Raw genomic sequence first — 24,835 nt, forward strand, 5'->3', positions numbered from 1 at the left:
GTTTATAGCGAGTAGGATGAATACCACTGCTAACAATTACTGGTTGGCCCAATGAGGAACAAGATTAATGCCTATGATTTTATAGCCTTCAGGTAATGAAGTCTAAATAACAACAGTGCCAATCTAGCCATCAGAATCTTGTGACTTCCTGGTCACTACATTGTTTACACACTTCCAACTTCGTCATTAGTGTTAAGGAGTGACGCGACAAAGCGTTTCGGGAACGATGTAAAACACCACACAGTTATAGGCAGATAGTTTGGTCATATAACTCAGTTGTTTGCGAGCCACCCCTGTTGTTACCAGGCATCACGGCTTCGCTCTCAAGTTCGAACGGTGGGACTATTGTTTATGCCGCTTTCAAAATGGCCACCAGTATTACGGCACTCAAGAAGCACTATTCCAAACAATGTAGCTCGGTAAGGTTATTGAGTTGTCAGAAGTTCTAACAACTTGACTAACCCGAACCATATCCTTGATCAATCAGCTTAGGTATTTGGCGAAAAATAACCGCTAAAAGAAAAGCTGTAGAAGTAAACAGTAGCGGAAAGTGATAAGACTAATGAAATCATTTCCCTATACATACGTCTCAGTGGAACTACTGAGGGAGAAGCTGTCGAACAAAATTTGGCGGCTGATTAAATATAATAGAACTAGTACTTCTCCAGCTATGATTATCGTGGAGACCACAACAACGTTCGAATACGCACAGGTAGAAAGGTATATTAGAAGTGACTTGAAACCGACAAGGGACGCTAACGCTAAGAATTGTCATAGTATCGCGCGACCCATGAACTAAATATTTAGATTGTGTGATCCGCACTGTTTTTTTTACTGACTGCCGTGTATACATTCTCCAACTGCAGTGGATCTCCAGTTTTATCTCCATCACAGAACACTCTAATTAGGTTTAAAATAAAAATCTTCGGTTGTCTACCAGTACCTAAGACTGCTTAAGGCATTCCCAAACATTTTACTTACCTGAATATGTTACCTATCCAGCACTGCTGCCGGCTGAGTGAAACGATGGTCATTATGAAGAGGCTAGTTCAAAAAAAGCTGTATTGTACAATTTATAATGCGTTAACAGTACACCTGTCGTAAATTTATGTTATTCAGCAAAATAATGTGGAGAAGTTAGTTACAGTGAAAATGTTAACAAAGAAAATGATATTAATTCTGGCATGTCATTACTAACGAGCATACGAACATTTTATAATACAGTGGTCGGAGTGAATTTCGCTTAAATCTACTACTTAATATTGACATATTGGCTGGGAAATGAAAACGAGTGGTAACCATTACCAGTATCGAAAGTGAGAAAACCAATGTTAGGAATAGTATTCCAAGACAAAGTCAAAGTGACATTATCATTGCCAATTAATCCGTAGCCATCATCCCAAAAATAATACTTTGAGGTCATTTTTTTGTAAACCAGTTCAGCTTTAGATCCACGTTTGATGATTTTGTCCCACAAAACAACTTGATTTAGTTTGTTATCTGCGGACTTGTATTCTGCAGAAAGATATAAAAAGAGTTGTTTTACATTCCAGTTGAACAGATGATCTAAGGAAGACTGAAGGGAATTATTCGAAATGAAGTCTTACTGATAAATCAATAGTTATTAAACCCAAATCATTGTGATGACCGCTGTGAAGAGTGTAATCGTCAGCTCGATCGACTATTGCACGACCAACGTTGATATCGACAGAAGCTGATGGTCTGATGCTTACAGTAGACAGGAAACAAAACAGCATTAACGCAGTATATGCGGTGAGAGTGAGAGTCAATAATGCACTACATCTTGTTACTATTGAGTACATTCTGCACAAAAAGCCGATACAATCTACCCGCTACGACGCGTATTATGACATAAAGCACACGACTGTAGAAAATGAAGTACTAAAACAAATCTTAGTCAATGAAAAAATCATTATTTCAGTAAATAAGAAAATGAAGAAAAGTTTTCAAAAAACTTATATCAGAAGAATGTAAGTGTTTAAATTGACATGACCTGGAAATCTAAGCATGCTGCCTAGGTTTTCGTTATTAGTGGAATGAGTCTTCAGTAATAAGGATAGTAAGTTGATGAACCTGTGTTAATCCTGAGCTACTTCGTTCATCCGGAGGCAGACAAGCTTTTACCAGTCGTCTCCATTGCAGAAATGTTGAAGACTCTGTTGGTAAACAGTGATGATAATCGCAACTGCAACCATATGGATGATATAAAAAGTTGCAAGTAGACATGAACATTCTCAGTCCGCTTAAGTATATCATCAAACCCAACCTCACAGAGACTCCAGATCAAATGAATGAAATACATAATTTCGTAGGTCGTGTTGCGTCAGAGGTATTTGAAAGAATAAGACGATCCAACAATGCAATTGTGTTTAATATACCGGACACATATGCCCTTGAAAATATCAAATCTAGTCTGCTTAGAGCCAGCAATGTGACACACATACCATGTGTATGCACAAGATTAAAAAGAAGTCATCCTGGTATGCACTCACCGATCTTGTTCAGATCCAACTCATCTGTGGACGCCAGTGAGTTTTTAATTTTCGACAATTCATTGAGACAAAAACAGATTTTCAAGGATATTAAAATTCTTCAAGATAGAACACCATGCCAGCGAAAAACAGAAATAGATAGCTACAGACCACCAGCGTCAAACTCCCAAACGCATCATAATCCTAATGGTCTTAAAATTAAGCCCGATTTTAGGAGGTCGTCTAACTTTACATGTATGCCGCCACCATAAAACTCTCCTGAATCTCCAAAAGTTCAAAATCCAGAAGAAAGCAATTCCGGTGTAGGTGGTGTCCATCCTCTTAAGAATGTTGACTTAGATTCAACCCAGAGTCTTTGTGCTGATGGCGAATAGGATAACACGATCCAAATCCCTGTTAGTGCAACACCCAGTTACAGTAACTGTGCGACGGATAACAGGAAAATTAATCATAACATTTCTATAACTGACCACACACTTAACGTCGATATATTCGAACCTTGCAAACCATCGCAAGTATATTTAACAGCACACGATTCTCCCCAAATTATGAAGAAGCCGAAATTAACCACAAACCTTGGGAATAATTGTCTGAAACATGTTACCCGGTATAAATAGTAATCCCAATTGTAAATGGCCACTTGGTCGCACACACAGACCTGATAGCCTTCTTGGTTCGGCTTCCAGTATGTACATTATTCCTTTATCAGATGTTATATCCAATAGCAATGAGAAGACTTTTTTGTAATTCCACCGACTTTTCTGCCGGCAACGGTAAACATATTTGACATTATGACAAAGTGGTTGAATCTATTTCTCTTCGCAACACAACTCTTACCTTAGCCAATCCTACGAGTATTCATGGAACTATCAATTGCGATTTATATTCTAACCTGCTTCACCATGATAACTCTGAGTTTCTTATTCTTTCGTTCAATGCCCGCTCTCTGTCCAATAACATTATTCATCTTAAAACTCTTTTATTCCTTATAAATCCAACCATTGTACTTATCACGGAAACATGGTGCAAATCATCTATATCCGATCATTCCTTGAAAGATAACTACATTCTCTTTAGAACCGATAGATGTTATGGATTAGGAGGCGGTACAGTTATCTATGTCCGTTCAGACATTCAGGCGTGCAAATTTGAGGATAAATCTCTTGACAATATAAACGACTCCACTTGGGTTACTGTAAACTGTGGATCTCAAACCTGTCTACTGGTGGGATGCATATATAGACCACCTCATGCGGATACTAAGTTTGACAGATTACTAACAAACATCTTTTCCATTGCTTCGTACCAACCACATACTTTTTAAATCATCGGAGGTTATTTTAATCTGCCAAAAATTACATGGAGCTTGACTCCGGTACCAGGTCGATATAACAGGCTAGTTGAAACATTTGTGGATGGGTTCAACAGGTCCGGAAACCGACCAGGTGGAATAATACACTTGATTTAATGTTCACAATCAACATAGACTCTATCTCAGTGCATACCAGTCATTAGTTTTTTATGAGTGATCATCGAGTTGTATTGAGCATTATTCATTCTTTAAACGCCATACAATTGAACTCTAAAACTTCAGTGATGTACCAGAGCAGACATGTTGATCAACAAACCTGGAAACGGACTGAAACTCTCATTCAATGTTCACCGTGGGAAACTTATTTTATCACAAATAATGTTGACATTGCACTTTTCAATCTATACCACAAACTGGTATACTGCCTTGACTGCAGTGCTCCAGTTATTGGCCACATCGCTTATAATGCTAAAAGGGGCCAGGATACTTTTAAAAGAAAGATGAGAAAATTAAAACGCCGCTACTACGAGCACAATGATGTGTATGCACTTCAGAGTATACTTAAATTAATCGACAGAAATGCTTCACCTAAACGTAAGTACTTCATGAATATAGAAAATAAAGCTCTACGTAGTAAAAGCCCAGAATTATCAATACTTCGACTTTTTAAATCCCGTGTAAAGTAAAATTCCGTTGGCACGACTAAATTCTTCATAGTTAACGGAAGCATTGTTAACGACCCGAATACTATATGCGAACGATTCAGCAAGCACTTCTCACAGTGCTACAAAACTGGAGCTGAAAGCTCCATCATTACATTTCCAATGCTGACATCCAGACATCTGTCGAAAATTGATTTCACACCCTCCAACATCAAGCAGGCCATAGCTGCCCTGAAAAAGTCTTATGATGGTGGACCTGACGGGATACCTTCATCATTTGTGAAATATGGAGGTAGAGAATTTCCGCTATTTTGTTTGAAACTTTTCAATCTATCCATGGAATATGTGACCTATCCATCTGTATGGAAAACATCCCTTATCACCCCTAGATTCAAAACAGGACCACGTAGTGATATTATTAACTATAGGCCAATTAATTTGACATCAAGAACCATGGAAAAAATCATCCACAAACAGCTACTATCATTTTTACTTTCGGCTAGTCTGATCAGCCCATCCCATCACGAGTTTATGACTAAACGCTCATGTTTCACATCGCACCTGGAGTTTTTCGATCAAATTACTCAGAGAAGAGATGTTGGTCAGCCAGTGATAATTCTTTACTTCGATTTTAGTAAGGCTTTCGACAGTGTCTCACACAAACTTCTTTTAAAACTCTCTTCATTTGGCATACAGAATCCCCTTTTATCTTGGCTCAAATCTTTTTTAGAAGAACGTAGCCAAATCGTTCGCTTTGGATCTTGCTACTCTAAACCTGTGAATGTAACCAGTGGGGTTATACAAGGAAGTGTGGTTGGTCCATCACTCTTTCTCCCTTTTATCAATGATGTGTGTTCCTCTTTCAGTATGGTAAGCCTTTCCTTTTTTGCTGAAAGTAGTTTATTCATTCTCTTCTCCCACTAAAGAAAGCTATATTTCAGCGGTAATCCAAGAGGAAATAAACAAGCTGTACGAATGGACTGTTTCGTGAAAATATGCCACTTAATGTTGACAAAAGTGGATTTATTCACATTGGTCGCTGCCTTAACTTAAATCTAACTGTACAGACACATACACTCAAACCTCTCAACACTGTTCGTGACCTGGGTTTAAGATATAGCAACAGTCTGAATTTTTCTGAACACATTATATCTCAAGTATCCAAAGCTAGAAAGCTCAGCGGATTGATAATGATAAACTTCAATAATATCGAATCGAGATTGTCATTATACAGAAAATGTGTCTTACCCATTCTTGAATATGGTATTTTAGTTCACAGTAATTGTGGACATACTGACCTGATTAGAATTGAAGGTGTTCAAAGAAAGTTCACCAAAGCTGTTCTGGGGTATTCCGATAACAAAGATTATCACCAAGGATGTCAACAACTCAAACTAGAACCTCTCTGGATCAGATGTATCAAATTAAACCCTGTCTTTATCTATCGGCTTATTAACGGTATTTCCTACTCTTCGGTTTCCACCCCTTCATACTCTATGCTATCATCCCACAATCTACGCAATAAGGAGAATATTCTAGCGATTCCAAGAACCCACACAAACTTACATCAGAATTTTTTCCTTATTTGCTACTCAACCATGTGGAACAGACTGCCAGTGAACCCCCGTTGCAGTGAAACTACAACCCGGTTCAAAAGTCTCCTTGATGATTTTCTTTCCAAAAGTGGATTATTTCACCTATTGAATATCAATGTATTCAACAATGATTTATACAAACAAGGTCCGTCATCCCTTTAATTGCCTGAAAAGCAAAATAAAACCTTTAAATCTTCTCACGTCTATTTTATTTTATTTCTATTCATCTTAATATATGAAGTCTGCTTATGTTTGTATTTATAATGATTACTGTTATTAATATCATTATTGGTCCCCCGACACATTATATATTCTTTTTATCTCTTCTTATCCTCCCAAACATATTTTATTCCTAAATATACAAAGTCTATAACTAAAAAATTTATCTCACGGTACGCTTAAATAAATTAACTTATCACATTCATTTTATCACCACCACATATAAATTACACATAGAAATTGATATTTAAATATCTTTTGCAATTAATTGTGACTTTCATAGCATCATTCTAAACTATTATTGCACAAATGTTTATACTAATATCAAGGTTAACTCTGAATCGTATTCTTCGTCCCTTTTTCATCATTTTACAGTCATCCTGCAGATGAAATAAATGAAAATGGAAATGCACGTGGAAATGCACTCGTACCTGAATGAGTAAGGAAAACGTGTAAAAAACCATGTAGAAATGCATATTTATTCTATGTGATAACGTTTTGCATTATTCTTCGAACCTTGACAACATCCAATCGAAAAAGATCGGATAGAAACCAAATACTTGTGAATTAACCATTGGTAACCCATACATATTGACATTTGGTTATTCTTTTCACTTAATTGAGACTTTCATGGCATCACTCTAAACTGTGACTGCACAAACATTTATTCTAGCTTCATATCTTACTGCAATTATATGTTATTTTTTCTTATTTATTTTCTATTTTATTTTTGTTACTAATTTGACAATAAATACATAGTCGTTTATTCTTATTTTATGTTCATAAACACGTTTATTAAACTATTTGTGTATTTCACATCTCTTTTATTTCTAACCCCTTGTTTTCTCCCTTTCCTTCTTTAAAGTCAATTCAATATTATTCTCAATTACTCAGAACCTGATTTATTATTATTATTCTGTTATTATTACTCTCTTTTTTCAAATATGGCAAATATAATGCTCAAATTATTGAAACTCGTGTATTATTGCATTTTTGAAGAAACTCGAAATGGTTTCTTCACAACACTCATGTACTCCACCTGGAGTCCCTCCGGGGTTTACTGCTGGTCCCAGGCCCGGATAAAGGAGAAGGAATGGGCGTGGAGTTAGCGTCCTCATCCCGTAGAAAACTAACTCGCTAACCAGAATAATTTATTAAAACCTTTTAAACTCTGCCCTAGGAGTCAGAAGGTCTTCATTTAGAAGAACTACGACGCCTCGTGATGAAAGCCGAATTCTTTCGGAAGTTACGAGGCCGATGCCCCTTCTGACAACCAGAGCGACCACTTATTTAGGTACACGGAATGTTCGTACAATGTGGGCTCTCCCGGTGCCTTTCAAATCGCTGCAGAAATGAGAAGATACAAACTGGAGATGCTTGGGATCAGTGAAACATATTGGACGCAAGTTGGACAACAACGACTAACTTCAAGGGAGCTTCTGTTATACTCCGGTCATGAAGAAGAAAATGATCCACATACACAAGGAGTTGCAGTGATCCTGTCTAAACAAGCACAAAAAGCACTTATAGGATGGGAATCTCATGGAGCAAGGATCATCAAAGCCTCCTTCAGAACCAAGAGAGGAGCTGATATAGCATCAGATCATCACTTGCTGGTCGCCAAGAGGAAATTGAAACTCAAGAAGCACTGGACAATGGGGCGGACAATATCACAAAAGTTCAATACGGCCTTTCTTCGGGATACTGACAAACTCAACAAATTCAAGATAGTCCTCAGCAATAAATTTCAGGCCTTTCATGATCTACTCAATGAAGAAGGAACTACTGTGGAGAGCAACTTGAAAGGAGATCAAAGAGGCAATCAATTCAACATGTCATGAGGTCCCGGGTCACAAGAAGCACCATCACAAGGAATGGATCACTGTTGATACACTGGATAAGATTCAAGAAAGAAGGAACAAGAAAGCAGCAATCAATACCAGTCGAACAAGAGCAGAAAAAGCCAAGGCACAAGCTGAATACACAGAAGTGAACAAACAAGTGAAGCGGAGCATCCGAACCGACAAACGTAAATATGTGGAAGATTTAGCAACGACGGCGTAAAAGGCTGCAAGAGAAGGAAACATGAGACAACTGTATGACACGACAAGGAAACTCTCTGGAAAACGCCACAAACCAGAACGACCAGTGAAAAGCAACGAAACAGGTGGGTAGAACACTTCAAAAAACTCTTGAATCGACCAGCTCCACTGAACCCACCCAACATCGAAACAGCACCCACAGACCTCCCAATCGATGTTGGCCCACCAACAATCGAAGAGATAACCATGGTCATCAGGCAAGTCAAGAGTGACAAAGCAGCAGGACCGCATAACATCCCAGCAGAGGCACTAAAAGCAGACGTAGCGGCAACTGGAAGTGAATAGGACACACATTGAGGAAAGCACTCAGCTGCGTCACAAGACAAGCCCTCACATGGAATCCTCAAGGCCAAAGGAAAAGACGAAAACCAAAGAACACAATACGCCGAGAAATGGAAATAGACATGAGAAAAATGAACAAGAATTGGATAGAACTAGAAAAAAAGGCCCAGAACAGAGTGGGTTGGAGAATGCTGGTTGGCGGCCTATGCTCTTTTGGGAGTAACAGGCGTAAGTAGGTAAGTAAGATGTTTGTGAATATTAGTAATAACAATAATAATAACCTTACAGCTCACAGCCTTTGTCGACAGTAATAATTTGTTCAATATGCAAGAGATAGTCGGAAACATTTTTTGCTTTAAAACCGTGACTATTAGACATGATAAATCTTCTTGCCAGAAGGTAAGGACGGTTGTCCAAACTTTAAAACCCCAAGTAACCTGCAACAAGATAGCACTACCAGAAATGTATTATTAGGGCATTGTAGAGACGCTCCTTCAAGAAACGTGGTTCTTGATGGGAGTGCCAGTAAAACGGAGAATGATGCCATTCCACTAAAGCGTATAGCAAACAATCCGGACACAGGAGATAGTGACCACCTCTAAAAGAAAGACGAGTGTGCGAATAACATGTGGAAGACCTAGAGGTTTCGTACTCTTAAAACCAAAAAGCGGTCAGGAATTTTGCATCGTTAGATATCGTATGTAAATATTTATGCACCTTCACCCGCAAAACGGATCAACGCGCTGTTTAAATTAAGGTAAAAGACACGATGTCAGTCACATAACACCTCGCGGTAACGAAACTTTCTTGAATAAAGACAGTATATTCCCTTACCTAAGGAATCTACGATGGAATCGCTCTAAACAGACAAAAATTAAGAATGACTGCGGACATAAAGGGTGAAAAAGCACTAATGAAATACCTTTACGCCCCCAACTCTACAGCTATAACCCCGTCAATAGTAGTGCCACCTTTCCGTCCAGTTACCTTTGGACGCATGAACACTATTCGGTTTGGAAGGTACTGTACGGAATGTTTGAACCCCTGTGGAATGTACATCATCAACTGCCACTATTACATGACTGGACATTATTCAGATTTGTAAATCAAATAAATCGGATAACACCACATCACAGAATGTGGTGAGAAGTTTGGGGTACCAGAACTGCATTTCGGACACTGATAGAGTGTATGGCGCGCTATTACCGCTACCACAGTAGACGCTCATTTAGCTGTTTCATCAACCTGGATGGATCGCCGCCAGAACCAGGCCCGAAAAACACTTGTAGTCAAGTGCATGATGGACTTCTTTTCAATTAACTATAGTATGCTCATTGTTGTGCTTATTAATGCATGCTTTTTAAGTAACGGAGTGGCAGAACGTATAACGGATGCTTTAGTTACTAAGCCAGAAATCATACTTATAATAGAAACGTGATACCCGTCTGCAACACTAGATGTAGATCTATGTATAGATCACGACACTACGTCTTTTAAACCGAGATAATAATATATTTCTTCCAGGGCATGTATGCACCATTTTTACAGAAACGATCTACAAATTTTAACATTAGTTTGCTTACAGTATGCTTCTCAAGTAAGGTCATTAAATAGATGAATACGATAGAAGCAAATTACAGTACATTGGTCCAGATGACTTGGAGAGTTATTGATTAGGTTTATGCTTTAGCATTACACAGGGTACAGTCTTTAAAATCTCTTCCAAAGTATCATCGTGTCCGCGTCATAAAAGTGGTGTGCAATGAACGATCTATGTACGGAATTTTATTAATCCGATAAGACTGGAAGATAGTGTACTAAGCATCACATCAGACATAATATGAATTACTGTATGCCTCACTAGTTATAAGATACTTGTGATATGTACATATAGGGCAGTAAACTAAAAACCTGAAACAAATATAACGAAAAAAATATTCATATGTCTTTCAAAATTAAGTGTCAACTTCAAACTGATAGCTAGTGATTCCACTCTTCCTGAAATCAAATGGAGGACAGGTAACCGCTCCTAGCTGTATGAATTATTAATTACTTCAATAGACATATGGCTGTGAGCAATACACCATGCGATCAGCGCGCGGTAACAACATCTTGAACTAGCTTTTCTATTACAGCATTACACCCGAAATAACACATGTTAGTAAAGTGTTTTCTCCTAGCGCTAATAAGATACTCTAATCTCCCCTGACAATCCATAGACTAAATGCAAAGTTATGGCAACTATCCTACAACTAATTTCGATTATGGTTAACTTTGGTTAGGCCCTTTTATTACCTTAACAGAAAATGTTATTTGAATAGTAACAATTTGCATATTCCTTTGTACACTTATGATCACTAGGTCACATGAAAGTTTAGCTAAAATGCTGATTGTTTAAATATCACTCGACGATTTATCCTCCTTTTATAACTGTGAAAATAATGCTGCTGATTAAGGGGGTGGCGAATTATTGTTCGGACCAAAGACGCGCAAACACGTAGAACCACCTAGGGTTCTGATTGGTCTCGCTTCCCTGTCTAGCCCAGTCAGTCGAGTCCAGAACACAAGTCACAGCCTCTGGGTTATGAATCATTATATTTCAAACATACTTTGTTTATATACCAGTCAAGCAGGCCACAACGTACTACAAAATAGAAAATAACATTGTACAATATTGGCCAACAGGAAAATAACACGCTAAATAAATACTGACCAATAAGATGATACCATTTCATGTCCAAGGATAGCATTAGGCTTAACAGGATAATTTTTGGGATATTTTCCTGAATATCCCAACACATCCTTCCCATGTATGTATGTACTCAAATCCTGTTATTAATCCTTGCATTGCCTTGCTGCGTCCTTATGCAACTTGACTATAAACTTGCCTATGTAGTTGCCTGTATATACTTATTCACCTTTCCGCTTCGAATACGTTATATGTGCTTATAGCTTTGTGATATGCGCTATCCGCTAATAAACTGTAGTTGCCGCTTCTCATTGCCTTTTGATTTTAAACAGCGTTGAGATTTATATTATAATGGTTATCGAGGTAATCGATTAACGAAGCAAAGCCATTACAAAGTGTAAGGGATATCCACCCGAGCAACGACACGATGTTTTAACTTTGTAGGATGGGAATCTCACGGGTCCAGAATCATCAAAGTATCATTCTAAACAAACAAAGAAGGGATCACAATGAATATTATCCAATGTTATGCACCCAACAATGATAGCAACGACGACATTAAAGATCAATTCTACGAGCGGCTGCAATCAATCGTAGAAAAGTGCCCAAGAAAGGATCTCACCATTCTGATAGGAGATCTAAACGCCTAAGTCGGAATAGACAACACCGGATATGAAGATATTACGGGACAACATGGACTGGGAGAGAAAAACTGAAATAGGGAGAGATTTGCAAGTCTGTATGCATTCAACAAATTGATCATAGGCGGCGCAATATTTCCACACAAACGTATACACAAAACTACATAGATCTCACCGGACCACACTACAGAGAACCAGATAGATCATACTTCCATCAATAAAAAATTCCGAAAAACAATGGAAGATGTGAGAACCAGGAGAGGAGCTGACATAGCTTCAGATCACCACCTAGTTGTGGCCAATTTAAAACTGAAGCTAAAGAAGAACTGGACAACTGGACAAACAGCACTACAAAGATTCAATACTGCCTTCCTTCGAGATACTCACAAACTCAATACATTAAAGATAGCTCTCAACAACAAGTTTCAAGTCTTACAGGATCTACTGAAGGAAGAAGAAACTACTATGGAGGGCAACTGGAAAAGTATCAAAGAAGCATTAACTTCAACGTGTCAAGAGGTTCTGGGCCTTAAGAAGTATCCTCATAAGGAATGGATCTCTATAGAAACAGTGGACAAGATCAAAGAAAGGAAGAACAAGAAGACAGCCATTAACAACAGCCGAACACGAGCAGAGAAAGTCCAAGCACAAGCTGAATACACAGAAGTAAACAAGCAAGTGAAGAGGAGCATTAGAGCCAACAAGAAGAAATACGTGGAAGAACTAGCAACGACAGCGGAAAAAGCTGCAAGAGCAGGAAATATGAGACAGCTTTATGATACGACGAAGAAACTAGCAGGGAAATATAGTAAACCAGAGAGACCGGTCAAGGACAAAGAAGGCAGGCCAATCACCGAAATTCAACAACAGCGGGACAGATGGGTAGAGTACTTTGAGGAAATCTTGAATAGGCCGGCTCCAATGAATCCACCGGACATCGAAGCAGCGCACACATATCTTCCTATAGATGTCAATCCACCAACTACGGAAGAAATTAGAATGGCCGTCAGACAAATCAAGATCGTGAAAGCAGCAGGACCCGACAATATACCAGCTGAAGCACTGAAGTCAGACATCGAAGTAACTACAAACATGCTTCACCTCCCACTCAAAAAGATTTAGGAGGAGGAACAAGTGCCGATGGACTGGAAAGAAGGACACCTCATCAAGATTTCAAAGAAAGGAGATCTGAGCAAGTGTGAAAACTACAGAGGCATTACACTACTGTCAATACCAGGAAACGTCTTTAACAGAATGTTGCTGAACCAGATGAAAGACACAGTAGACGTCCAAATTTAAGAACAACAAGCTGGATTCCGTAAGGATCGGTCGTGCACAGACCAAATTGCAACACTACGGATCATCGTCGAACAATCAGTTGAGTGGAACTCGTCACTATACATCAACATCATTGATTACGAAAGGCATTTGACAGTGTAGATAGGACGTTATGGAAACTTCTTCGACACTATGGAGTTCCTGAGAAGATTGCCAATATTATCCAGAACTCATACGACGGACTACAATCCAAAGTCGTGCATGGAGGACAGCTGACAGATGCATTCCAAGTAAGGACCGGAGTAAGACAAGACTGTTTACTCTTTACCTTTCTCCTTCTTCTGGTGGTCGACTGGATTATGAAGACCTCGACATCTGAGGAAAAACATGACATACAATGGACAGCTCAGAACCAATTAGACGATTTGGACTTCGCGGATGACCTGGCCCGCCTATCGCATACACATGAACAAATGCAGATGAAGACAGCCAGTGTAGCAGCGGTCTCTGCATCAGTAGGCCTCAGCATACACAAGGGGAAAATCAAGGTCCTCCAATTCAAAACGGAGAACAGCAATCCAATCACTCTTGGTGGCGAAACTCTGGAAGATGTAGAATCCTTCACATACGTAGGAAGCATCATCGATGAACAAGGAGGTTCAGATGCAAACGTAAAGGCGAGGATTAGCAAAGCAAGGGCTGCATTCCTACAATTGAAGAACATATGGAACTCAAAACAACTTTCAACCAATATCAAAGTGAGGATCTTCAATACCAACGTCAAGGCAGTTCTACTGTATGGAGCTGAAATATGGAGAACTACAACAACCACCATGAAGAAGGTACAAGTATTTAAAAATGGTTGTCTACGCAAGATACTCAACATCCATTGGCCGGATACCATCAGCAACAGCCATTTGTGGAAGAGAACAAACCGGCTTCCATCTTAGGAGTAAATTAGGAAAAAACGATGGAAATGGATAAGACATACATTACGCAAATCATCAGACTACATCACGAGACAAGCTTTAACTTGGAATCCTGAAGGGAAGCGGAAAAGAGGAAGGCCAAAGAACACATTACATCGGGAAATAGAAGCAAATATGTGAAGGATGAATAATGATTAGAAGGAGCTAGAAAGGTTTGCTCAGGACAGGGTTAGATGGAGAATGCTGGTGAGGTGCCTATGTTTCTTCGCGAGGAGTAACAGGCGTAAGTAAATAAGTAAATGATCATCCATTTTGTTGTAACGTGTGAACTGCAGGTTTTGATAAGCAGCGTTTTATTGATCGATTGCAGTGGACAAGTAAAACACGTACGGACGACCTAGAGTCCCGATTGGCCCTGCTTCGCTGTCTAACCCTGCCAGTTGAGTCCAGAACGCAAGTCTTAGCCTTTGAGATATGAATCGTTATATTTCAAACATACTCTGTTTATATACCAACCAAACAGACCACATCGTATCATAAAAATAGAAAACAACATTTACACAATATGTAACAAGTGAAATAAATATCGACCAATAGGAAATGTCCATTTAACGTCCAAGGACACCATTCGACTTAACACGACAATTATTAGTATATTCCTCTGTATACCCAACACATTTATGCACTAACATTTTGTTATCCTGCTTCTGTAAGAAAACTTTCGTCATAACACGACAAAGTAAATGGGTGGACGAGTTAACGTAATAAACAGTAAAGCATTCGCAACAATTTGATCTTGCCTGTAGATTGTCGTGCCTCATATAACGTGTCACTACTTAAAATAAATTATTATCAGAGCACAGACCCTATTTTCAAGCATGCTTAGTTTAACACAATACTGCTATGTAATAATCGGGCCTAATTAAGGCGTCACAGGTCTGCTAATGCCCTGGATTTCTATGGATAACCTTCAAACATGAGTAGCACAAACTTGTAAGGTTGGACCCACTACTAGCTGTAGGCACTCTCACGACTGTTCCGTCTGAAATCAGAGGGATTCTCAGCATATTCGGTAGCTACAGAACGCCTAACAACCGACTGATTCCTGATCGACAGTTATGTGTTACTATCTGATGTTTTGTAGGTAGCGTATTGCGAAATCTTAGATATCTTCGCACTGGACAAGAAAGTTACAATCCTATAGGATTACAGTCTCAAATGAGATTTTCACCAGTCCTTGGAAGTTTCATAGTATATCCTGCTATTTTATTTGATGGAACCCTGGATCCAATGCTCAATTATAATACTTTCAGTATGCTTTTAATGTTTCATACATGAACACTGAACGCTGATGAGAGGAATTTTTGCTTTATTGCATCAAATTGAAAAATATTTTTCTGAATATCTGCAATTCAAATGCATAAGAAAAGTTACGCAATCATCTTCTAATTAAGTTTATCAGATGGTCATAAGGTTACTCTTGGGTTACCGGTAGTTGCCGTCTGCTGCCCTCTTTTTTAAATGTCAATGGATTGTTTGTGCTTACTGAGTCATCGGTGTACTTTTATGTCTGAGATTATGATACACGCTGCTCTCTATACTCTCTTAACACATTATACTTTCAGACTAGAGGAGAACCTCTTAAAAGTCTAACGTAGCATTACATTAATGACTAACTTGTGCCCTCAATTTACCACATTAATAGACATAAGGAAGAAGCATGAACAGAGTGAGATTAAGTTTTAAAAGGTCATCTTTAGTTCTTCTCAAGGGACATATAAGCTTTAAAGTGATGTCAGAAAAATGAGGCCAATAATATAAAATTTTTATTTCATTTGAGTTTACTATTTAATAAATTCTCTGGCTTCCTTTTATAGAAAACTTATCAATTGCCGATTATATATTTGTTCATCTTTATCCTGTAACACCGCGTAAATAATAAACCCATTGAAATCCTTCGCCTTTTTCTGTAATTGTAGAATCAATGAAGCTTGACTGTTGCTGTTGTGGTGATGATGAAGACGATGATGATGATAGGGAAGTGGTATCACTAATTACATTTGATGGTCCTTTACGGATTGTACGTGCACTTGACTGTGCACGGACTGCTGTCACAACTAGTTTACCCGTTACAGGAGATTTAGTGATATTACCGTCAAGACCAACAGGAATTCTAAATTCTTTACCAGGTCTAATAACTTCACTTTGTTTCGGTAGATTGAATAAAGTATTGTCAACCTATGAAAAAAAGAAACATATGAAATAAATGACAGTCTAATTCAAATTACACAAGTATAAAATATTGCATATAAGCTTTCGAAACAATGATGAAAAACGATGAAACTTGGTTTAAGTTGACTACGCACATATGCTTACATACTAAGTCCTTCATCGCTTTTATTGTTTTAGAAACAATGGTACCACATATATTGTCGTTTGGTATTTGATGGCTACCACTGAGAAACCCTAGGTTCGTGATTTTTACATTTTACCAATTCTTTTCACGTACAAACCTGATCGATAAAATCTTATCAGCACTGAAAAGTAAACAGTATAACATCTTTAGCTCTACACTACTTGATAGGAATGTGCTTATGATCTAAAATTTCTAATAAGAACGAAATAGACAAGTGTTTATTCACTAACACACATGAGTGTAAATCTAAATAAAATTGTCAATTTACCTGAAATGAATAAAGTATGGGTGTAGGGAAAACATTTCGGAAGATGATATGTTTTGTTTCACCAGCTTTTATGATTATTGGACCTTGTGGTTGTGGTAGTAGAGCAGTACCTTTAAGTAGAAAACTGTATTCACCAGCTTGTGCACTTGTAATTGTTAAAGTAGCCTGTGAATTACCCACACTAGTTGGTTCATAAACAACTTCCAATGACGCTTCAACCCCCGATGCTACAATTATTTGTTTTTCACAATGATAATCAGAATTATCAACCTGTAAACATATAAAATTTAAGTGTTATTTTCTGATAAAACCGGTTGAATTTGTTGTTTTTTTCTGTAATTGTAATTAAACGTATCACATAGCTGTCGAAAGAAAAATTTAACTTAGTTTAAATGATTAAAAAAGAAACCAGGTAACTGAACCCTAGGAATCCTTTACAATGAGTTCATTCTCACAGTTGTAAAACAATATATATGTAAAATAAGTTAAAAGTTTATAGATAAATTGTCTTTCATTGATTATCTTCTTCAAAGATTGAAATAAGTTAGGTACTACTGAAATGTTAATGTCATTATCCGAAGAGCTAGATTTTAAGGCACGTAATATGAATGACAATCAAGAATTCTAAGCAGTAACATATTTTATAATAGTCAGTGCATATTTATATTTGTACATATATAATATAATAATATAATCAAACCAATGGTATAGTAAAAAGAAAGTGAACTATCAACTTGTTTGTAGGTATCATTATCAAGGTCTGACTTGATAAGTGACTTACATGGAGTTATGAAACGTCAGAAAAATGTCAGCCTGTTTGTTTTTCGAAACCCAACTTGTATATAGCGAAAGTTTATGCAATATAGTGTAGATTCATGTATAAACCTTTCAGAATTCTTGAATAAATCTTATGAATATTATGAAGTGATCAATCTAAATTTGAATTTTCATAAACCATTGTATGTCGCTCAAATAAAATAAGTCCGAAAATATTTTCTTTTTTCTAAATTATTAATGAATGACTTATTGGGGGTATAGTTAAGGTAACCATAAAAACACTAATACTAAACTTCATAATACGTTATCATACAACTAACTTAGTAGTCTGGTAATCACCTTATTTTACATAAGATCATGAATTCTAGAAAAAAATTAACTGAATTGAATGTCAGATAGACCCCCCCCCACCCTTAAGTCATGATGTCAAATTAACAGAGATATATTCCTAAGACTATTGAGTATGTACATAAGAAGATTAACTTTATATGTGTCCAAGAATAAATGATGAATGCTTAATATAGCCAGTCGATTGAAGTTAAACATGTACACTACTGAATGCCAGCTCAATGATCTGAAGATTAAGCGCTCGCCCCGAGACTTAAAAATCATCGGTTCAGTTCCTTAGGGAGATGTGAACTGGTGAGGAGTACGATGACTGTCAAATATTTCCTAATATTCAACGGTTATCTAACTATCACCAAGTCATGGTGTAAACTACAAAGTGAACAATCTCTACAAACCTTTTGTATTATTAACCCTTTGTTAACAATTTCTTCAAACGTTTAAAATTATACAAATATGTTATATTACAACCATCGTTTAATCATATTCAAACATATTTTGATTATCATATTTATCTACACTTTTATCATTAATATTTCTTTGATCAACTATGAATTCGAGAATTATTGGAATTAAAAGTTTGAATTATCATTAAACATAATTTGGTGTACTTATCAATAATAAATTTTGGTCCATATTCATATGCAAGAAAGTAACTATCAGTATAGGGTTGTGAAGATTGTTGAGTTTGGATTGATATCATGAATGGATGAATGTTAGATCACGATCGTGTAGTGACTTGCTTTTATTAAGAGAACGCGATTGGTGTAATGGAAACAATTATTATTATAACCAATTGTATCACGGATTGTTTAACTGTACTTGTTTGTTTAACTGTACCAAAACACATACATCCTTTCTTTCATTGTGACCTTGTAACCTGGTATGATCTCGGTATTCTTTCGATACTACGAGATCGCCAACAAATACATCTCGACTACAGCCATCAACTGCCTTCTGATATTTGGCTTACAAGGGATCTTATCGGTTAACTGGCACGTAGTCTTCCTGTAGTGGTGATCATAGTCAACCGCGACTCGACACCACACTACAATCGAAAGCCTGGAAGCACTGGACGACCGTTTTGTCCAAGTATGGAACCGGTGAGCAGTGCGCATCCACGATGTGGAACTTGAACCCAGGACGTTGGATCTCGCATGCGAACGCTTAACCTCTAGACCACTGAGACGGCATCCAACCGTGTTAATGTCTAAGTTCAACCAACCCACGATATTGTGGATGAACAATTGGATAGAATGTTGATCGGTAGCCTATGCTTCATTGAGAGTAACAGGCGTAAGTTATGGTAGTCTCTGTTTGCTATGTTTGAAGTGATCACGAGTTCACCTAGTTTGAGAATGGAACAAAGACTCTGTGACCAAAGAGCAATAAGTTAGCTATTCTGATGCGTCCCAGCCCCGCTAACTAGAGAGAGAAGTTCATATTCGAAACAGGGAAATATATTCCACAAACAGCCAAAAGCACGAGCAATGACAATAGGCACAAATCAAACGTATATATACAGCATAAAATTGTCATTGGGAAGCCTTACAAAACAGTATACTAAAAGATACAACGAACCAATAGCGCTTAAGATTCACTCAAATGGGAAATACAACATGAAGGTGAAAATGGGCGCTCTTGGCGCGAAGACGAGAAATTCAAATTTTTAAAATAAAATTACAAAAACAAGGTATTTATCAAGTGAGTTCTGGGGATCTCACATGCCCAACACTGTTTGATCAAAAAGGTAATATAAAAGTGTTGAGGTGATCCAGAAAACTTCTCGCAAAAGCCAAGAAAGGTTCAAGAAACACTAAGAAGCATTTTTTTCCAATCAGCTTTCAGTAGAACTTTAAGCAGGAACATCAAGAAAGTGACATGTGGAGTTTCTGATTGGCTGATCACTACCCTGCTACTATGTTTAGTAGCATTCCAGAATTTTCGGGAAAACCCAAGGACATCTGAACTGGTATAAAAACCCTATATTTTCTGTACCAAAACGAACCTTCGAAGTAAAGTGCTTCTCGCATATTTTGCGCATTTTCTCTCATGTTTAAGTCGCTGTGTAGTTCTAGCTTGTGGGTCACGAGAATAGCTTAGGAACCGAATATAGCGTTCAAATCAGCAAGACTTATCAAAAAGTATAGATATCTTTTTTTCAAATATTAGAAAAATAATAATCTTACATTAGTAATAAATTCATTTTTATTTTTTGATAAATTTGTAAATTTGACAATTTGACAATGTCGTTGTCCTATGGTTGTACGAAAATGTATTGTCGATTCAAAACTAGCTGGTGTAGCTTGTAAATTTAATTCATAAATAAATGAACCTAATTCATTACAATTAGCTTCAAATTTTCCATTATTTTGACCAATTTTAATTGGTAAATATTCAAGTGTTACTTTACCCTGAGAAAAAATAGAATAGATAATAAGTCATTTTATGAAGCATACTATATAGGTGAAAAAAAATATCTAAGTAATAATGATAATGATAGATAATGAAGTTGGATAAACTTGAAAGTACTGAACGGCCGTTTCGTCCTATTGTGGGACTACTCAGTAGTGAGCATCCAGGATCCTGTTCACAAAATTCAAAGAATAACCTGTTTTGTTTTATTTCTGAGATTTATCTACCTTGTCTTCAATATTATTATGAACCTGGAATCTTCAATTTTCTTGGCATTTCCAGTCAGTGAGTTAAAATTCAACAGTTCAGATTTTAGACTTCAATCTATTCATAATATAGTGAGTTCATCATTCGATTAAATATCTGTCAACTGTTGTGGAATCACAAAATTGAAGTATTCATCACATTTAAACAAAATAATCAATAGTTAAAATGAGCAATAGTAAACATATAGCTAAAACCTTACTACTACTGTGCCACTTATATTGACATAAGTAGTATATGATGTTAGTCGTGAACAGAAGGTCTGGCATCAGAGAGACAAGAGGATCGAACAGTAAAGAATGGAAACAGGATGCAATTTGTATGATAATGCAAGAACAATGAAGTCTGAGTCATTTTGAGACAATCGATGGACATTTTACAAATTAAGTATTTACTATTTGATTGTTAGCTTTTATTAACAAGTCCTGTAATTTTATGTTAAATACATTCGATTATACTACGTGTTCTGTTCACTATACTACTACTTACTTCACAATTAGCAGGTATTTGTAATTGATTTGGACATTGAACTTCAGAGATATTTGTACTCATTTGAAAATTCACTGGTATTGATAAAGGATTTTCTAATATGAGTGTATGTGTAATAGGTTTACGAATAGGTGTTTGCATTTTAATCACATCTAAACTTTTATTTCTGATAGATTTAAAATTCACTTCAAAATATTGATATTCACCAGTTGTTTCATTTGTAAATGTAACCTTAATTTTAAAAATAAAAAAAATAATGTAAAATACAGTTAATTGATCATAAGGTACTTAAGAAAGTTGGATAGTGACTACAATTCATTATTATAAATAAAATTAATCATCGTTGAATATGATAGTGATTATATGAATTCAGTACTTTAATGGATGAAGTATCGTTCATTCAAGGTAGTTGAATCAGTACGAACATCAAGACTAGAATTTCGGTATATTCAATTGAAAACTTTCAAATAAGATGACATAAGTATTCTAGTTTTCACTATTATTCAATATGCATCTTTACTAATTTAAGCATAGATTACATACTAGTAGTATCGATAATTACAACAGTTAGCTGATAAATTTATTCTTTATTTTTTTCAGAGAGGTTATGTGGAAATTGTTTCAAGTTGCAAGTGTCATTCATTGTAGATTACCATCAGCAAGGGTACTATTGAAAACCATTGACCGGCTTATAATGTTTAACGGTTAAGTTAGTTTATCACTAATGGACTATGTTTAAACTATATAAATCGTACTACAAAATATTTAAGTAGGTAGTTAAAGGTGAAAGTGAAGAATTCATTTAACATTAGGACAATTTAGAGCCTTTTTCATATTTTTAATAGGGGGAACTAATTACAGTTTTTATGCTGAAGTATTATTCAAATTCACTTGGTATTGTTTACTTGAATCTTCTCATTGATGTTTAGGACTGCAATTGATTAGTCTTATATTGGCACATGTACATACTGTGCGCATTGCCTCGATATTGCCTTAATTCACAAGCATTATAAGCAAAGATGGATAGTGGTTAGCAGTGGAATCCAGGATACGTGTTTCGTCCTATTTGGGGCCCGTCAGCTGGATGTACCTGCATTCCAGAGTTGATGTTCACTGTGGGACTCGAACCCAGCACCGCTCGCTTCAAATGCCATCGCATTATCCACTCAGCATCTGAGTCCTGATAACCACTGCTAGCCACTATCCATTTTCGCTTATAATGAAGTATTATTTCTGTAATATTATATTACTGAATTTAGACTAGTCTTTGTTAACAAAAACTCTTGAAGTTGGAAGCATAATACACAAAGTAATCATGGAACTTTTATTCCATTTGAAGTAAATGACGATTAAAAAAATATGTACAGATTCATGAGGGAAACAATGAGTTACATAATTCCGACATAGGTAAAAAGTTCTGAAAATAGAGTGAAATGAAATTTAATGAGATTCTCTTTCTAAACTGTTTTGACGGGCATGACCTAAATTTCTTGTTCTTTATTGATTTGTTCCAGAAAATAATCTCTCGTTATGTAGTATAGTGAAGAATATTACCAGAATTGTTAAAAACATATTTTTAAGTTATGATGAAGATTTTCTGGACAGACATTTGAAATCCTTCAATTAATTAGTCAATTTTATTCTAGCAAACAGAACTTACCCATTACACTCATAGCATAGATACAATAGAATCCATATAATTAAAAAGAAATACAAGTGTTCTATCATAACTAAAATTAATGGTGATTAAAGATTATACTCCTTAAATAACATCTTCAAACTCTAATTTTTCTGATTACTGCTTATACTTTTATTACGTCTACCACTATGGGATTTGAATCGACAATTGTATCTGTGTGCTAATGTGGTAAGGCAACTCGAACTGATGTACGTACGTATGAAGTTCTATATTGTTGCTGACTGACTGACTGACTAACATTAATATGAAGTCATTTTATGATGTACTAATCATAATGTAAATAAAGATCAAGGGAAAATGTAGAATCTATTTATTCTACACTTATCATCTATAAATTGTTAAGCAAAAGTCTATGAAATTTCGTCTTTTTTACAACTTGATTCGAAACAAATCGTAGTTATTTAGTAGTTGAATTCATAAGTCGATTGAAGCTAGATCACTATGGAAAACCTGGAAGCACTGGACGGCCGTTTCGTTTTAGTATAGAACTCCTCAGCGGTATGCGTCCACGATTCCGCCCGTTGAACTCGAATCCAGGACTCGTCGGTCTCGTGCGCGTGAACCCTTTACCTCTAGACCACTTTATATGCTAAATATATACTACTGAATAAAATCTAACTAGATATATTTCTTACTTTAATCAATGTAAAACCTTCTCGATAAGTGAATATACTCAATTTATACTCTTTACTTGAATCAGCTGGTACATCTAAATAATTTAATCCTTGAATAGTTGTACTTGGATCTAATTTATCCGGTCGAAGAATTTCTTTTGAAACACGAAATCTTTGTGATACATTTAACCAATTTGGTATTTGTACAATTTCCGTATGTAATTTTTTACATTCAATTTCACGATTTATTCGCATCATTGATTTTGGTGCATCAGATGTTCCACATAAATTATATAATAATCCTGTACCATCAGGTAATGGAAAGAATATTGTACCCTGAATCATAAAGAGTAAGTAAAGATGAAAGAAACTCAAGTTACTACAATAGATTATAATCTGATTAAGCAACAAATATCTTATTATTTATTCAATTGTATGAGACTAAATAATGCAATTAGTGATTGAGGTTTTAATTAAGTAAAATATAGTTAACAGAACACTAGTGAGGACAATCGAATGTGTTTGAACACGAAATTACAGAACATCTCACTAAAATCTGAGAACCATACAGTTAATTTGCAAAATATCAATCCATCATCTCAAACCTGACCGTTCCTGTCTCAAACATCAATCCATTGTCTCAGATTTCATTGTTCATGCATTTTCATACAAATTGCGTTCCGTTCCCGTTCTTTCCTCATCGGCCTTCTACTGAAATACATTCTATGCCTGACCACCGTTATGTACTACTTGTGTGGAAATACGTAACCCACATCACACTCGTCCCCCCTTTAAAGCATTCGTTCTTGCGGTGGTTCTGCTCGCCGTTCCACTTTCTTCTTTTCTGCAGTCTGTGCTACGCTCTCCGTCAAAATGTCGAGTCTGTGGCGCGCCGGCCTCCATAGCTCCGTCGACCTGCCGGGGCATCAACATTCGACATCCTCCCGGCACCTGGGACATTCAACGCCTGCGCTCCAGAGGCCTGCTGAGCCTACATCCGGTGTCCTCCAAAAATCCTCACGTCCCACCGCTCCTCTTCGTCGACAGCACCCGCCGCAGCCAACGCCGCCCCGCCAGAACACTCCACCCGACGTCACCTCTCCGCACCAGACCGCCCCCACTGGCACCTCAGCTCCAGGCCCGCAACGGCGACCACAGAACAGCACCCTTCCCCCCTCCTGATTGGCAGCGACACCAAATGTAGTGAACAGGAACACCAATGGGGAAAATCGAGTGTATTTGACACAAAAATAACAGAGCATCTCACTAAATTTGGTTACGACTGTGAAATGTAATATCCCAAGTTTATCTTTCTTACTTGTTTAA

At 36.9% G+C, this 24,835-nt stretch overlaps 2 protein-coding genes across 2 annotated transcripts in view; both read right to left on the reverse strand.

Moving 5' to 3' along the window:
* Positions 1–1,252: 1,252 nt before the first annotated feature.
* SPCS3 (Signal peptidase complex subunit 3) lies at positions 1,253–1,869 on the reverse strand (the record flags this gene model as incomplete). Its single annotated transcript, XM_012947154.3, has 2 exons — positions 1,608–1,869; positions 1,253–1,576 (listed from the first exon to the last, which is right to left on the reverse strand). Exons 1-2 carry the CDS (start codon positions 1,821–1,823, stop codon positions 1,253–1,255), a joined length of 540 nt encoding a protein of 179 aa, XP_012802608.2. The 5' UTR covers positions 1,824–1,869.
* A 14,267-nt stretch (positions 1,870–16,136) lies between these two features.
* The window catches only part of MS3_00010891 (uncharacterized protein), a gene marked incomplete at both ends in the record, with an annotated part of 133,298 nt that continues 124,599 nt past the window's right edge, over positions 16,137–24,835 (reverse strand). Inside the window, 5 exons of the mRNA XM_051219305.1 lie at positions 16,137–16,460; positions 16,907–17,176; positions 20,218–20,442; positions 21,197–21,427; positions 23,531–23,845. Of these exons, the coding sequence (XP_051066084.1) occupies positions 16,137–16,460; positions 16,907–17,176; positions 20,218–20,442; positions 21,197–21,427; positions 23,531–23,845 (1,365 nt within the window). The remainder of the gene's footprint in view (positions 16,461–16,906; positions 17,177–20,217; positions 20,443–21,196; positions 21,428–23,530; positions 23,846–24,835) is intronic.

This window comes from Schistosoma haematobium, chromosome 4 (genome assembly GCF_000699445.3).
Source record: "Schistosoma haematobium chromosome 4, whole genome shotgun sequence".
NCBI lineage: Eukaryota > Metazoa > Platyhelminthes > Trematoda > Strigeidida > Schistosomatidae > Schistosoma > Schistosoma haematobium.